General features: G+C 45.4%; 1 protein-coding gene across 1 annotated transcript; it reads right to left on the reverse strand.

Annotated features, from left to right (window-relative positions):
• Window positions 1-5492: 5492 nt before the first annotated feature.
• EIF2B2 (eukaryotic translation initiation factor 2B subunit beta) lies at window positions 5493-13297 on the reverse strand. The gene is made up of 8 exons (XM_080809451.1): window positions 13041-13297; window positions 12803-12923; window positions 12524-12672; window positions 11492-11655; window positions 10752-10847; window positions 9413-9550; window positions 8297-8363; window positions 5493-7070 (listed from the first exon to the last, which is right to left on the reverse strand). Exons 1-8 carry the CDS (start codon window positions 13201-13203, stop codon window positions 6913-6915), a joined length of 1056 nt encoding a protein of 351 aa, XP_080665577.1. The 5' UTR covers window positions 13204-13297; the 3' UTR covers window positions 5493-6912.
• Between the last annotated feature and the right edge of the window lie 1201 nt (window positions 13298-14498).

The following is a 14498-nucleotide window of genomic DNA, read 5'->3' on the forward strand; positions in this document are numbered from 1 at the left end:
GGGACCAGAACTGATCTTTGCACAAATGCTTGTTATGCCACCCTTAAGCTGTATTTCCTCTACCTTTTTAAAAGGTTTGATTTCTGGTTAATAAGATTCAGTAGAATAAAGCTTTGTAGGAGGACAAAAAGAAAAGCACAAAACCAGCTGGCAATGTTTTCTGCAACTGGGATACTGTACAATGAGAAAGACGTTGCAGTGAGAATTTCCCCTTTTGTATTTTGCAGCTTGCTTAAATTGGCCTTTGTATCAAGGGAATGATTTTTCTCATTTTTAATACAGGAAACAAATTTGTGCTCATGGAAGAAAAGTTTGTTCGCCAGTAGCCCTGCAGTGAATCTTACAGGAGCAATGAAGTATTGCATTCATTAGTGTGTGTCTTAGAGAAGGTTCAGGAAAAGCCTTCACTGGTTTTCAAGGGGATCCTTGTAGAATTACGTAATCGGAACCCTGAAGAATAGGCACCACTGTCTAAAAATGGTCTTTATTCTTCTAAATACATATAAACGGTTTCATAGACTGGGAGACATGACCTTAGAAAGGAGGGTGTTTTCAGGGGATTTGCAAGGCTCTCAGGGACTCTGCCTCCAGGCCCAGTGGGGTGCTGTGGCCTCGGGACCTCAGCCTCCACTCTCCAGAGCTATACAGAGGCCAGCTGTCCTGGGAGTTTAAAAACTTTTTTAGGTTAGACCAATGTGTGGTATTTAAATAAGTATTATGATACCTCTTACATTAGGATGATGGTGTATGTTTTGCTATAATCCCAAACCACATGTTTTTGTTTTTGTTTTTGTTTTTTCAGAATAGCGGAGGATTAGAAAAAGTTATCCATAAATTATGTAACTAGTCTTCCTGGCTAGCCTGACTCAAGTAATGGAAGAGATAATTACCCTATTTTAATAATTTATAAACTCAGTTGCATACATCAGCATAAAACCAGCCTATTAGCCAAAAATATCTAACATTACTTTTGTTCCCTTTTAGGATTTTGTTTTGTTCTTTCTTTTTCTTTTAATTTTTATTTATTTATTTGACAGAGCGGTATACTGAGAGAGGGAACACAAGCAGGGGGAGTGGGAGAGGGAGAAGCAGGCTTCCCACCAAGCAGGGAGCCCAATGCAGGTCTCAATCCCAGAACCCTGGGATCGTGACCTGAGCTGAAGGCAGGTGCTTAACGACTGAGCCACTCAGGTGCCCCTGTTCTGTTTTTAACTTACCTGCCATAGAGCAAAGATACATTTAATTTTCTAACACATGATAGTAATCATTATCACCTTATGGTGCTTTAAGATTTATAAAATAATTTTTGCAGACGTTATTTGAATTTCTTGGCAACCCATGAGATGAGATGGTGTTATGCTTCTCACTTTATGAAAGCTGAAATACATTAAGTGATTTATTTAAGATCACGCAGGGACTAAGTAGTAAAGCTGAGAATGGTAAACAAGTTATCTGGCTCCACCAACAAGAATAAATGTTATCATTTATTAAGGCCTACTATATGCCCAACCCTGTGTACATTATTTCTAGTCTTTACAACAGTTCTGTTAGCAAGCTAGTGTCTCTCTTTCAGTGAGACTGCTAAGCCTCAGAGAAGTTTCCCCTTTTAAGAGAGTCAGAATTCAGACCCAGATCTATGTGGCTTCACGTGGCACACTCCTTCCCATTGTTAACCCATGCTGCCCCTTCATTTCTTAGTTGTGAGGGACTTAAACAGCTTGTCAACTTCAACTTTATTAGAGTCTGGCTGGTGGAGACTTCATTAACTTCAGAGTAAAACTTGACAGATGCCATGTGCAACGAAGCCACCCTCCAGGGTTCCTTTTTTTGGGAACATTCATCACAGTTTTATTGAGCGACAAGGGTGCATGCCCGCAGAAAGCTTAACTTTAGTCAGGGAGAGGACAAGGAAACATGATTGAACGCAGTAACTTCCTCCAGGCCTAGGGGTCACTGAGTTCCAGCTATGTCGTCGCTTTTACTGGGATAAGAGGAGATAATGGTTCTGTCAGAAATTAAGGCTATAGATGGTAGGAAGAGCTAATATAGGAAAAGCTTAAGGCAAAGCTTAGAGTGTAGGCTAGAAGGGAGGGGAGGGACTGGGGAGAAGGCTAGGGAAAGATCCAGAACCTAGCTCGGGATCTGGAACTCCATGAGCAGTTGAGAATGGGGATGTTCTAGCAATCACATATCAGAGCAAGGAAATAAAAGGTCAGGCACAAATGAACAGATGGGATCTGAACCTAACAGTGAAAAAAAAAAAAACAAGGCAGCCGAAACAGGGGCGGAGCAGGAGGGGGCCCAAGACCGAGTTCTAGAGATGTGTAGGGGGCTGAGGAAGCCATGCGCGGTGAGAACAGATGCAGCCCATCAGTTCCTAGAGAGCACTGACAACCGTGCTGGGCTGAAGCCTCAAGAGGGAGCCCGCAGTGGCATATCCGTCGGCATATCTGAACGAGGCGGGAAGAGCAGTTTCTGGCACAAAGAGCCGGACTCTTCCAGTCCTCTACCTGAAGTGCCACCCCGTTCCAGGAAAACCTTTACACAAGCAGGTTAGCGAACTGACCACTCACTATGTTTGCCATTATCTGTCATGCCCTTTCTCCCTTTCTCATATCGACAGGAAGACAGCAGCAAGGTGGACTCAGAAGAGAAGAAGGAAGTTTGGGGAACCGAAAATCTAGATAATCTTTGCCAATTAAACCCTTCCTTCTCTTCTCCACTTATCATTCAGTAACTAAATGTGTGGGTCCCTTCTAAATGTATCAGAATTTGTGGGGATATAAAGAAAAAAGAGGCTCTTCCCTGGTTTAGGATTTTTCAGACCATTGGATCATTTTCACCCCCTTCCCGTTTGTCATAGAGCACTCTGCTCAGAAACATCTGATAAAATGCAGGCAACCTGATCCCAGTCCAGGGAATTTGAGTGTCTGTGGAGCCTACAAGCTAGCGTGACTCCAGCAGCCATGTGAAGAAGCTAGATTTGGTCCAACTTTACTCTTACAACTTGCCCGACTAAACAACTTAATCTTATTTACTGCAAAAGCAGGGAGTACGCAGTGGTGGTCGCCTATCCACCTCCCCACCCCCAAAAGAAAAAAAAAAGATGGTTTGGAGTCGGAGTTCGCTACTGCTGTTAGTGTAGCCTTTATTCATGGTACTTTGCTGTGCCTCTTTTATAGTAAACTGCAGAATTTTACATATAAATTATGAATTTTAGGAATCTTGTCAAGTTTTCAAGTAGCTTCCTCCTTCTCAAGATAGGTCTTAATTCTAAATGTAACAGGCCTGAAAAAACACTCCTGAAAGGCTCCTTCTCTTCAGCTCAGTATTTAATATAAACATCAGGCAATCACAGTTGTAAGTGTGGTTAGGCTCAAAGGCGGCCCTCCGTTGTGTGAGTGTCGTGCAGAAGACTGAAAGCTTAGACTATAAGCTCTTTATTAATAATTGCTTAGCCATTGCACAATAACCTGGAACAGCTGTTTGGTGAGTGAAAGAATAATTCAAAGCAAAGTAGGCCAGATATAAAACACTTCCAAACCACATTTCAGAATAGCTCCTTTGTGTCCAAAAGAGGTGCGCGCCTGCAGAAGGAGTTTTGCGAGGACAGGTGGATAGTATGGGGCCTTTATAGTAATCACGCCACTATCTGGTACTATCTTTATGTCAAAACGATTCTGATGTGCTGAGTTCTACATATGTGGTGTTATAGTCACGTAGCTCGATGATGGAACTGCAGGACTGGCAGCCTTCATTACCCCAAAGACTGATAGGACGGATTGCTTTGAGAAATGGTTTCAAAGCACATCTGTGAAACGTATGATCCTACGGGTACTAGCATGTATTTCTTTGAGGTATCATTTTACGCTGAAGTTTTCCTTGGTGGAGTATTTTTCAAAGACTTCTCTTCTGAGACTAAATTAGGAATTTCTGTTCCTTATTTGAGTTCCAAGAATTGTGCCTTTCCTGCCCTCCGCCCAAACTGGAAGATATAAACCGTGGGAAAAGTGTCTTTACAAACTGTATTGAGTAACTCTCTAACTTGGTTTATTTAGCGTATTCAGGAGGACTTTTACCTCCATGGAGTCCTCTTTCTATTAATTCCCTTCAAGCTAAAGCTACAAGTTTTTGACCTTAGTTTCTGGGTTCCGCCTGCAAAAGCAGGGGCAGGAGGCAGGCACAAAGGCCAATAGGTAGGAAGTTAACACGGAACCCCTGTCTCTCCCTGTTCAGATCAGGCTCTCCCGTTCCAATATTTACTCTTCCTCAAACAGGAAAAGGGAGAGAGGGAAATAGAAAAATGAGGCCTATAAATAGCTTTGTGGGATTTGCTTAATTGAGGTCCTAAAGAGCTTAAAGAATACACCAATGTGTATTCTTCTGTCCCAGGAACTTTAAGAGTTGACCAAAACGAGACAGCCTCTACCCTTGTAACCTTCATCCATCTCACTTATGCCTGGGAAGAATGTGGGTGCTAATTTTAGATCCAGAGACTAAGATGCACAAAGGACAAGTATCATAAAGCATTTTTGGAGCCAGAAACAGATTTAAGTTCCTTGACTCACTGTTTCTTTTACTCCAGACCACACAGTTGTACCCAAGTGAATTGCTGTTAGGATTGGTGCCTTCAGAGGAGACAATTGCTCATAATTGGTAGCTACAAGCCACTTCACTGAGAAAGCGTGGGGTCTTAGATGCTTTAAGAAATAACTGACAGACTGAGGCCTGAGTCAGGCTCTTCTGAGTCACAGAGCCTTTAGGTCTATCTTTCAGACTGACCCTCTTCAATCTCGTTTTTACCCTCTTTCGGGGAAGACAAAGGCCTTCAGGCAAAGATATACCCCAAGTTAAGGTCAATGAGTAGAGACCTTTCCCTCATAGCCTACTTCTGGCCATTATTTACCAAAGTGTGGTTATCAAATCACCTGTTAAAATCCCTTGGGGTCCTCATTAAACAGGCAGACTCCTGGTGCTCCCTCCCTCCACCCCACAGAGGATGCTGCAGGAGCCAGGAAGCTGGCCTGTGACCAGCATCCAGGGGGTTCCTCAGCACACTTGTCTGCCTTGGACCTCTGCTCTGGACCAGTGGTTCCCAAACATGGCAGATCCTCTGGATTACCTGGGGAGACATTTTTTTTCTTTTTTTTTTTTTTTAAAGATTTTACTTATTTGAGAGGGAGAGCAAGCTTTGAGGAGGGGCAGAGGGAGAGAAAAGCAGACTCCCTGCTGAGCCAGAAGCCTGATGCTGGGCTCAATCCCAGGACCCAGAGATCACAACCTGAACCTAAACCAAGAGTTGCATGCTCAACCGATTGAGATACCCAGGAGCCCCTTCTTTCAGACTTTTATCCTACTGTATGTACACAGTTTTGTTTTAATGAAGTAAAAGTCATATTATGCATACGGCTCTGCAGCTTGACTTTTTCCTAGCTTATTTTTAATTAATAGTATTAAATGGACCTCCTTACAAATCTGTCCCTTTTTTTTTTAAATAAAGATTTTATTTATTTATTTGACGGATAAAGATCACAAGTAGGCAGAGAGGCAGGCAGAGAGGGGGTGGGGGGAAGCAGGCTCCCTGTTGAGCACAGAGCCCAATGCGGGGCTCGATCCCAGGATCTGGGATCATGACCTGAGCCGAAGGCAGAGGCTTTAACCCACTGAGCCACCCAGGCGCCCCTGTCCCCTTCTTTAGAACACAAGGTTCACAAAGCAAATGCCTATAGGGGTTAGGCACGTAATGTAAATGAGTTAAATGGGAGGGACTGCAGAAAAGGTTTTTCCATTTTAATGGAGTCAGAAGCAGCCCAGCTACAGCCAGCTGCTACCACTTTGGAAACTGGGCCCAGAATTGCCAAAGCCTGTTTTCAAGGGAAACAAGAAATCTGAATTTGTTTAATGTGCAACCTCCACATTTTTTTTTTTGCATTTTTAAATATTGGTAACTAATTCAAATTAAATACAGAATGAACAAGACAAATCGTCTTTAATGCAAACACTGCCCTTAAGCCACCCTTTTGAAACCTCTACTGCAGTGTATACATAATGTTCCACAGTATGTCTCACTTGCTTTAAGCAGATTCCCAGGTGCCATCCCAAAGATCAGATAAAATGGGTCTGGGATAGAACCCAAGATGGTACATTTTTTTAAGCTCCCAGATGATTCTGATGATCAAAAAGGTTTTGGAACCACTGTCTTACATTACTAACAAGTTGTTTGGGACCACTCCCAGTGAATTAGGAAGGAAACTGTAAATACTTTTGCATTCTGTTTTAGCCAATTCCCTCTAACTACAGCCCTCTGAAAGCACAAAAAGGGCTCTGCCGCTCCTGTTTCAGGCTGTTCAATCAGAGCAGAACAATAAATAAACTAACTCAGGAATCTTCAAGAAGCTTTTATTGGCACAGCCCAGGAAAAGGTGTGGTAGCCATTTCTGAGCAAAAACCTGTATCCCAGCAAGGTCTTCGGTGTTACGTTTAACACCCCACTGAACCAGAAAGTTTAAGTTCCTGAGACTTAAATTCTAGGCTCCCCAGGTCACTAGGAGGTTAAGAGGTTCCCCCACCAAAAAAATTTTTAAGTAAACTCTACACCCAACATGGGGCTCAAACTCACGATCCCGAGATCAAGAGTCACGTGCTCTACCAAATGAGCCGGCCAGGCGCCCCAAGAGGTTCCAAAATTTATAGGTCAAGCCCTGCTGCTCCTGTTAAGATCAGAAAGGCAAGAGATAGTCTTGAATGTGCATCCTGTTCTGGGATGACTAAAAGGGCAGGAAACAGTATTAAGTTTTCTCAGATTGACTCCAGGTCACTCCCCAACACAAGGACGATGTTTTTAGCAATCACACTGAAGTCCCTCTCCATTCTGTATTTGGCTAAGCAGCTTCTGCTTAGGATGGGTGGTGGTCATAGGACATGATCATCAGGATGGTAGAGTTCACTCATCAGGCGGTAGATGTAGGAAGGTGCATTCCCACCAATGTTGGAGATAAAGAGGGTAATGAGCTCTGGGGGAACGTAGTCAAACACAGGGCAGTGAACGCTGACCTTCTCCAGAATGTCCCCTGAAAGGCAATCACATATGCTAAAGATAAAATCAAGGATCCTGCTCTAATAAATGAGCACACAGATTCTAGGCTCAACAGCACACGTATATGTGCTACCCCAAGAAAAGGAAACTCAGCAAAGTACAAACCAGAAGAGATGGCTTCACACCATGACACTCCTGCTTCAAACTCTCCCATGCCTTTCCATAGCCCTTAGAATAAAATTCCATCTTGGGAGAGTAGCCTTCAAGATCTGGCCCCGCCTCCACTGCACTACACTAATCGGAATTCATCCCACTCTCCCTCGTGCTCATTGCTCTCCAGCTATATGAACATCTTGTTCCAACTGGCTAAGCTTGGACCCAACTCAGGACTTTTGCACCAACACCTGGGAGACTCTTCTTGATCTTTACATGGTGGCCTCCATTCATTCTGGACCCAGCTGAAAGGTCCTCTCATTTAGACCCCCTCCCCGACTAAGGTAGTCTCCTACCACTTCCCATCACATCAGCCTATTCGTTTTCTTCCCAAAATATCCGATGACCTGACATAATCTTGTCTGTCTGCTGCAACTGAATGTGAGCTCTGTGCGAGCAGGGCCAATCCGTGTGTTCTTTGTTATATCCTTAGTACCTAGAATAGTGCTGGATATGTAGTGGGTACTCAAAAGATACAAGTAATCCTTGAAAAATATGTAAATAAATGGATGAAGTTATTCAACTTCTAAGAATTAGCGCCCCAGGTATGGTTTAAGGGAGCTTAAGGCCATCTCATGTTGATAAGGTGGCAGGCTCACTGAGCACAGCTGCTGCCTTCAGAAGTCAAAGGGACCCCAACACATGAAGGTACCCAGGTTATAGGCAAGTTTTAGAGTAGGAGCCTTTTAGAGCATGCTTCCTTTGGCAGCCATGTCACCAAAATGAGTCCCTACAGCAAATGAGAATGAGTACATTTTCCCACTGGGTTGCTGCACATGTGTCAAGCAATGTGCAAAGCCATACCCCATCAATGCTGGATGATCCAACCACCATGGCCCCAGCAGACAGTTAAATACATGAGTGTCAGAACAAAATGAACACAGATGAGGTCCCCCCGCACTCAAAGATGCTAAAGAGAAGTCCCCACAAGAACTATGATAAAAAACACAACCTGGCAGCATTTAATCCCGATTACCAAAACGAAAGCAAAAGACCAAAACATACACACATGCACACCCCCACACACCCCCATACACCCTTCTGTACCTTCTGTGAAAGGCAGGACTTCCTCAGGAGCCACAAACTTGTGAAAAGAATCTTCTTCATTAGGGAACTAGACAAGAAAAAATTTTTTTAAAAAAAGGAGCGAGAGAGATCCAGCAAATTCCACTTTTAAGTATATGCCCAAGGGAAATAAAAAAAAGGTATGTCCACACAGAGACTTGTACACCAATGCTTACAGCAGCATTATTCACAAAAGCCAAAAGGTTGAACAACCCAACTGCCCACCAACAGGTGAACGGATAAATAAATGGCGGTACATCCCCCAACAGAGTATTATTCAGCCACAGAACGTGCTGTGCTATAGCTAGGAACCTTGAAAACATGCTAAGTGAAAGAAGTCAGAAACAAAAGGCACATGTTGTATGACTTCTTTTATATGAAATATCCCAAACAGGCAAAGCCACAGAGACAGAAAGCAGATCAGTGATTCCTAGGAGGTGGGTAGAGAGGGACATAAGGAGTGATTACGTAATGGGTACACGGTGTTTTTCTGAGACGATGACATTTTAAAACTAGAGAGTGGTAGTTGCCCAGTGCTGTGAATGTAGTAAATATCCCTGAACTGTACATTTAAAAATGTTTAATTGTATGTTATATGAACGTCACCTCAATTTTATTTTTTTTTTAATTTCACCTCAATTTTAAAAAGAGACCTGCAAATAGATTGGTATTTCAGAGCAAACAGCTTCAATCACTAATGAAATGGCTCTTCACTTGGTAATACTGCTTATATTCAGGATACAGAGGACAGTCCCTCCAACGATGACAAAACCGATTCTGTGTTCCAAGTTTCAACTTGTTTGGCATTCTCAGAAATGATCAGCGTGATGGGTGATGGTGGCAATGTCAACAAAGGGCCTTCCCTAACAATGTCCCATCCTGACCTAACAATTTTGATTTCTCAAAGCTGACAAGTTATAACTCTCAATATTTTTTCCTGGGTCAAGACTTCCGTGGCTTTTTCCAGCCTCTAAGGGGTCTAATCCATTGAGTAAAGGCAGCTAAAGAGAAGCCCCAGAGTGAGTAGGTTGAAGGCCCAGAGTTCAAGCCTACCGTTTGGCTTCTTTCTCTCTGTTGGCTACAGACAGACAGACATACCTGTGGGGAAAGCTTGAACATGGGAGCACAAACGATGAGCGGGGTGGAATGGTGTTTTGCTGCCAGTGCTAGAGTGTGAGTTCCTGTCACAGCTCTCAGGGCACCGTTGGCCAGGATTGTCTTTGTGCCAATGATCACCTTTGGAACAGAAAGCAAAATGTGAGTTATCTTAGGGATAGAGCCTTAAGTGGACCATTGGGCACCAGAGGCTAAATGCCCAGGCCTCAGTCTTCTGACATCGTGAGGGTCACACACTAGTCAAGGAAAAGGGATTCTATGGTAAGGACCAGGTGTTCTGGCTCAAGAGTGGCTTCCCAGGGCGCCTGGGTGGCTCAGTGCGTTAAGCCTCTGCCTTCGGCTCAGGTTATGATCCCGGGGTCCTGGGAGAGAGCCCCGCATCCGGCTCTCTGCTCGGCAGGGAGCCTACTCCACACCCCACCCCCCACCCGCCTCTCTGCCTGCTTGTAATCTCTGTCAAATAAATAAATAAAATCTTTAAACAAACAAACAAAAAGAGTGGCTTCCCAAAGAAAGAATGAACATTGTATGTGATAGGTAGCTGCACTATCTCTTGCTATTAGCCCTGCCTTTTTCTGTAATCTATATGCCATACCTCCTGAGAAGCTAAGAGCCTTACTAGTCACCATCCACTACTGTCAAGCTCTCTGAGCAGAAGGCAGGAACCCTCTACCCAATGCCTAGCAGCTGCCACACTTAGCTTAGACCTATTTCATTCTCTTCAATGCTTTCACCAAAACGAAGCTACTTGGGGCAGCTGGCTGGCTCAGTCAGTAGAGCATACAACTCTTGATCTCAGGGATGTGAGTCCGAGCCCCACGTTGGGTGTAGAGATTGCTTTAAAAAATAAAATTTTTATTTTGTTTAAAGATTTTATGTATGTATGTATGTATGTATGTATTTATTTAACAGAAAGAGAGAGAAAGAGAGACAGACCAAGAGAGAGGGAACACAAGCAGGAGAAGTGCAGAGAAGGAGAAGCAGGCTTCCTGCAGAGCCGGGAGTCTGATGTGGGGCTCGATCCCAGGACCCTGGAATCATGACCTGAGCCCAAGGCAGACACTGAATGACTGAGCCACCCAGGTGCCCCCAAAATAAAACCTTTAAAACAAAAACAAAAAGAAGCTATTCTAAGTAAGGAACAATGATACAGATAAAGGGACAAGAAATCCAGTTAATATATTAAAAAGGCATGTATGTACTTTCAAAAGGCACTAGAAGCTTTCTTCTCTTCTCATGGATATTATAGGAGGGAGAAAAAAAAATCAGTATTTTAGAAGTATAATCTTCATGAATTCAACATAACTCCAAATACACCCACCTTGTTGACTCTTGACATAACAGCAAAAATGGCAGCATCAGTCATGACAGTTGTCTCAATACCTGCTTTGGACAAATTGACTGCCATTTCATGACCCTGCAATAGGAGAGAAAGGCCTGACGTTAGAGAAAAGGTGAGAGAGAGTGGAAGGCACCTCCAGTGGAACTGGATCTGGAGAATTCTGTGATACTGGGCACAGTCAACACACAACTGCCAACAGTTAATTTCTTCTTCTCCTCATGGTAGGTATTCTCTGGCATGCTGCAGAGAAGCCCAGGAGAAGCCAATAAATGTTGAATTTTCCACAGGAGCACTAGGGCAGCCACAAAACTGGAAATACCGCTTGCTTGGGTAATTAGGGAGCACTGACAGGATAGCTCCTGGCTTATTATTTTACGACCTCCTGCACCCTTACATATTTCCTTTCTAGAGACCTATTATTTATGTAGGGACTGAGTGAGGTCAGCCCAAGCATCAGTCATCCCCAAGATAATTTACTCTTTTGATTCCTAAGAGAACCAATGCGTTTCTTTTCTTGGACCCAGCATTTCCCCTAACCTTCCTAAGCCAATGTTTAAGAATATTGACAAGGATGAGCAACTTGAAAATTCCCTTCATGCTTTCCTTTGTCTTCTCAATGTCTTACTTATCAATTCAAAGGTGGCATGGAACTCCATCTATCACTTCTTTAGTCCCTCCTCCTTTTTCATTTTTCTTACCAGCTCCAGCAGTCCCCCTACCTGACAGAAAGGAGCACATTCTGCCACAATGACATGGAATTTCCTCTTCCGGGCAGCCTCTTTGAGGAAGGCCTCTACTGTCCGGGAGAAGCCAATGGTCATGATCACCTCATTGGAGTGGATGTGCTCCAGAGCCTGGGCGGCAATATTCTCTGTAGTCCCTTCTGCAAGAACAGTTGGTTTGGCAAGGGAAATGTGAAACTGCTGTGCCACAACACAAGACAAACGTGATAAAACATGGAAAGAGACAGGTGCCCTTCTCACAGACGGCCCATGTAGCAGACATGGGTAACACAGAGTGAAGGGACTTAATGTGAAGGTCACCTTTTCTTAAAAGTCCCGCTCCTCTGCGATCTTCTACTTCCCAAGTTCTCAGTCAACCCTTCCCCAATGACACCAGCTCCTTATAATCCATTCTGAACACAATGAATTCAGGCAAAAAGTGGTCCAATTTGGGAAACTGTAAAGTGCTGACAGTGGGGTAAACAGTTTCCCCCTAAAAGAACTCCTCTAAAAGGTAGCCGCAACATGCCCACCTGAAAAGGAGGCCACAGAAGAAAAACAGGAGAGGAATTTGGAAGTAGCAGGGTCAGACACACAGACCCAGCTTCTTCCTCCCTTGGGGAACCCTGACTGCAATGAATCTACGCAGGCCTCCTGGGTCATAATGACAATGGGAATGGCAGTGGTGCATCTGTGCATATAAAAATTCAAGAGAAAATTCAGGGAAGAAGAGTCTATCATCTGTGGTTTTAGGGAGCTCATCTTTAAAATGAAAATAAAGCTCTGTCCTAACAGTCTCGGCAGCAGTGGACCTGCAGTCTACCAAGGGCTGGTCTGTAAGGAAAGGCAGAGAGGGCTATCTTAGCCCTGCCACCTGTTCCAACCTTTTCTCTTAATCAGGATGGAAGACAAAGCTCAGAGAACCGCAGACTGGTTACCTCCTCTCTCTGCTGATGAACAACTTCCCGGGTCTTCTCTTCCCTCATCTGCCTGTAACCTGTCCTGTCCATCAGGGATCAGGACTCTTACCGAGTTCCACAAGAAGCTCGTTAATTGCGTCAATGATGTTGGACTGGAGTTGGGCATAAGGGGAGCTGAAATCTTCGCTCAGGCCTTCGGATGTCAAGAGTTTGTGCAAGGACTCCTGCTGATCGCTCTCATCGCTGCGTCCATGGAGTCTAGGGAGGCAACAAGAGCCAAACAGGGAGGTGGGCGGAGGTGCAGTCATTTAAGTAACAGGAGCTGCTCAGCTCCACCAAAGGCTTCAAGCAGGGAGAGGGGCTTGTGCAGAAAGGCCCACATTCTGACCTGCCATACTCCTCCCGGATGATCCTGAGCACTCTCCGCACCATGTTGCCCACCGTGGTCTCTGAGGGCTGCGCAGCCGTCATCCTCTGGCCTTCTCCGCGGATCAGTTCCATCAGCTCCCCTGCAGTCCGAGGGAGACAGAGAGAGGGCACCAGCGCGATGAGGCCCGGGCGACTCTCCGCCTGAGGACCGGGGTCAGATAGTGGCGAGGAACGCGACGGAACTAGACCTGCCTTACCTGCGTTGCTCCAGCGGTGGTCCGTGATGATCCGGCGCAGCAGTCCCAGGGTCTCCCGAGCCATGTCCTCGGAGCTGCGCCGCCCGCCGTCCCGCTTCAGGGCCTCCACGAAACTCTCGATGCTCTCGTACAGCTCCGAGCCCCTAACCGCGGCTCCCGGCATCTCGAAAAGAGCCGCCTCGCCGGCGGAATCCACACCTGTACGACCCCGTCCCTTGCACTTCCGGGGCAAATGAAGTCGCTTTCCGCTCCGCGAGGAAAACGCCAGTCGGAGGGTCCGCAGGCCACGCCCCTAGGCGTCACGTCCCGCCCCCTCCATCTGCCGAGCCAATCAGAAGCTAGGAGTTCGAGTTACTGAGTTACCGCAGAGTGACCGCGAGTCACCGAGGCTGGAGGACCGGAAGTGGCCTTTCGCGGCTCTTCAGACGCTGAGCAGAGGTGAGCGGTGGGGGACCGTGAGGGTGGCTAGTCTCGTTGCTATGGGAACAGCCAGTCTCGGGGCCCCCCTACCCCCCCAAGACCCGAGGCTGCGCTGCACAAGTTGCCGCCCTGGGCCTGGTCCCCAAGCGAACACCCGCACTCCTGACAGACGCTCAGAGTGCGGGTCCAGGACCCGCTGCACCTTGGGCAGACGCGCCATTATAATGCTCTTATACTGCATGGAACTGGTTCGTTTGCACCTGTGTGTTCCTAAGAGCTTCGGCTCCCCGAGGGCGGGGACCGTACCTTTTTTGCCTTTGCAGTCCCAACGTCTCGCGCACCTAATGTAAGACAGGAATCAGGGATGAGGAGACCGAATACTCCCCAGTAAGGAGATTCACAGGGGGAGCTCAGATGGGAGCAAAGACGATGTCCTTCCATTTGGACAGACTGCAGAGGCTGAGAAGCATAACATAATACCAAGAGCTACTGGTGACTTAAAAGTTCACTAGGTCTTGAGCACTGTGTGTGAATTGTGTCATCTATTGCAATTTATGAGGTAGGTCCTCTTATCCTCATTCACATGTTAGAAAACAGGCATAAAATTTAAGCAGTTGGTAAGGGGATACGTTCGTATTTAAATCTCCATCTGTCTGAATACAAAGTCTGTGCTTAAGGAGAATCCCTATTTCTTTAAGTTCTTAAGTCTCTTCGGACACACACACTTTTTTTTAAGATTTTATTTATTTATTTGACACACAGAGATCACAAGTGGGCAGAGAGGCAGGCAGAGAGAGAGGGGAAAGCAGGCTCCCTGCTGAGCAGAGAGCCCAATGTGGGGCTGGATCCCAGAGCTCTGAGATCATGACCTGAGCTGAAGGCAGAGGCTTAACCCACTGAGCCACCCAAGCACCCCAGGACACACACATTTTAAAGACATTTGTTACAATTGACAAATTGACCTCCAAAAAGATACATCAATACCAAAATCAGAGATAAAGCTAGTACAAGAAAACTACAGACTAGTATCCCTCACAA

The sequence above is a fragment of the Martes martes genome (genome assembly GCF_963455335.1).
Source record: "Martes martes genome assembly, chromosome: 7".
In the NCBI taxonomy this organism is placed as follows: domain Eukaryota; kingdom Metazoa; phylum Chordata; class Mammalia; order Carnivora; family Mustelidae; genus Martes; species Martes martes.

Bases quoted from the DNA above. Each gene is read 5' to 3' on its own strand.
- EIF2B2 (XM_080809451.1), bottom strand. From the start codon at position 13,203: ATGCCGGGAGCCGCGGTTAGGGGCTCGGAGCTGTACGAGAGCATCGAG. The intron at 10,848-11,491 runs GTAGGGGGACTG...CTCCTATTGCAG, and splicing joins AATGTGCTCCTTTCTGTCAG to GGTCATGAAATGGCAGTCAA. The intron at 8,364-9,412 runs GTATGTCTGTCT...TTTCTTGTCTAG, and splicing joins TGTTCAAGCTTTCCCCACAG to TTCCCTAATGAAGAAGATTC.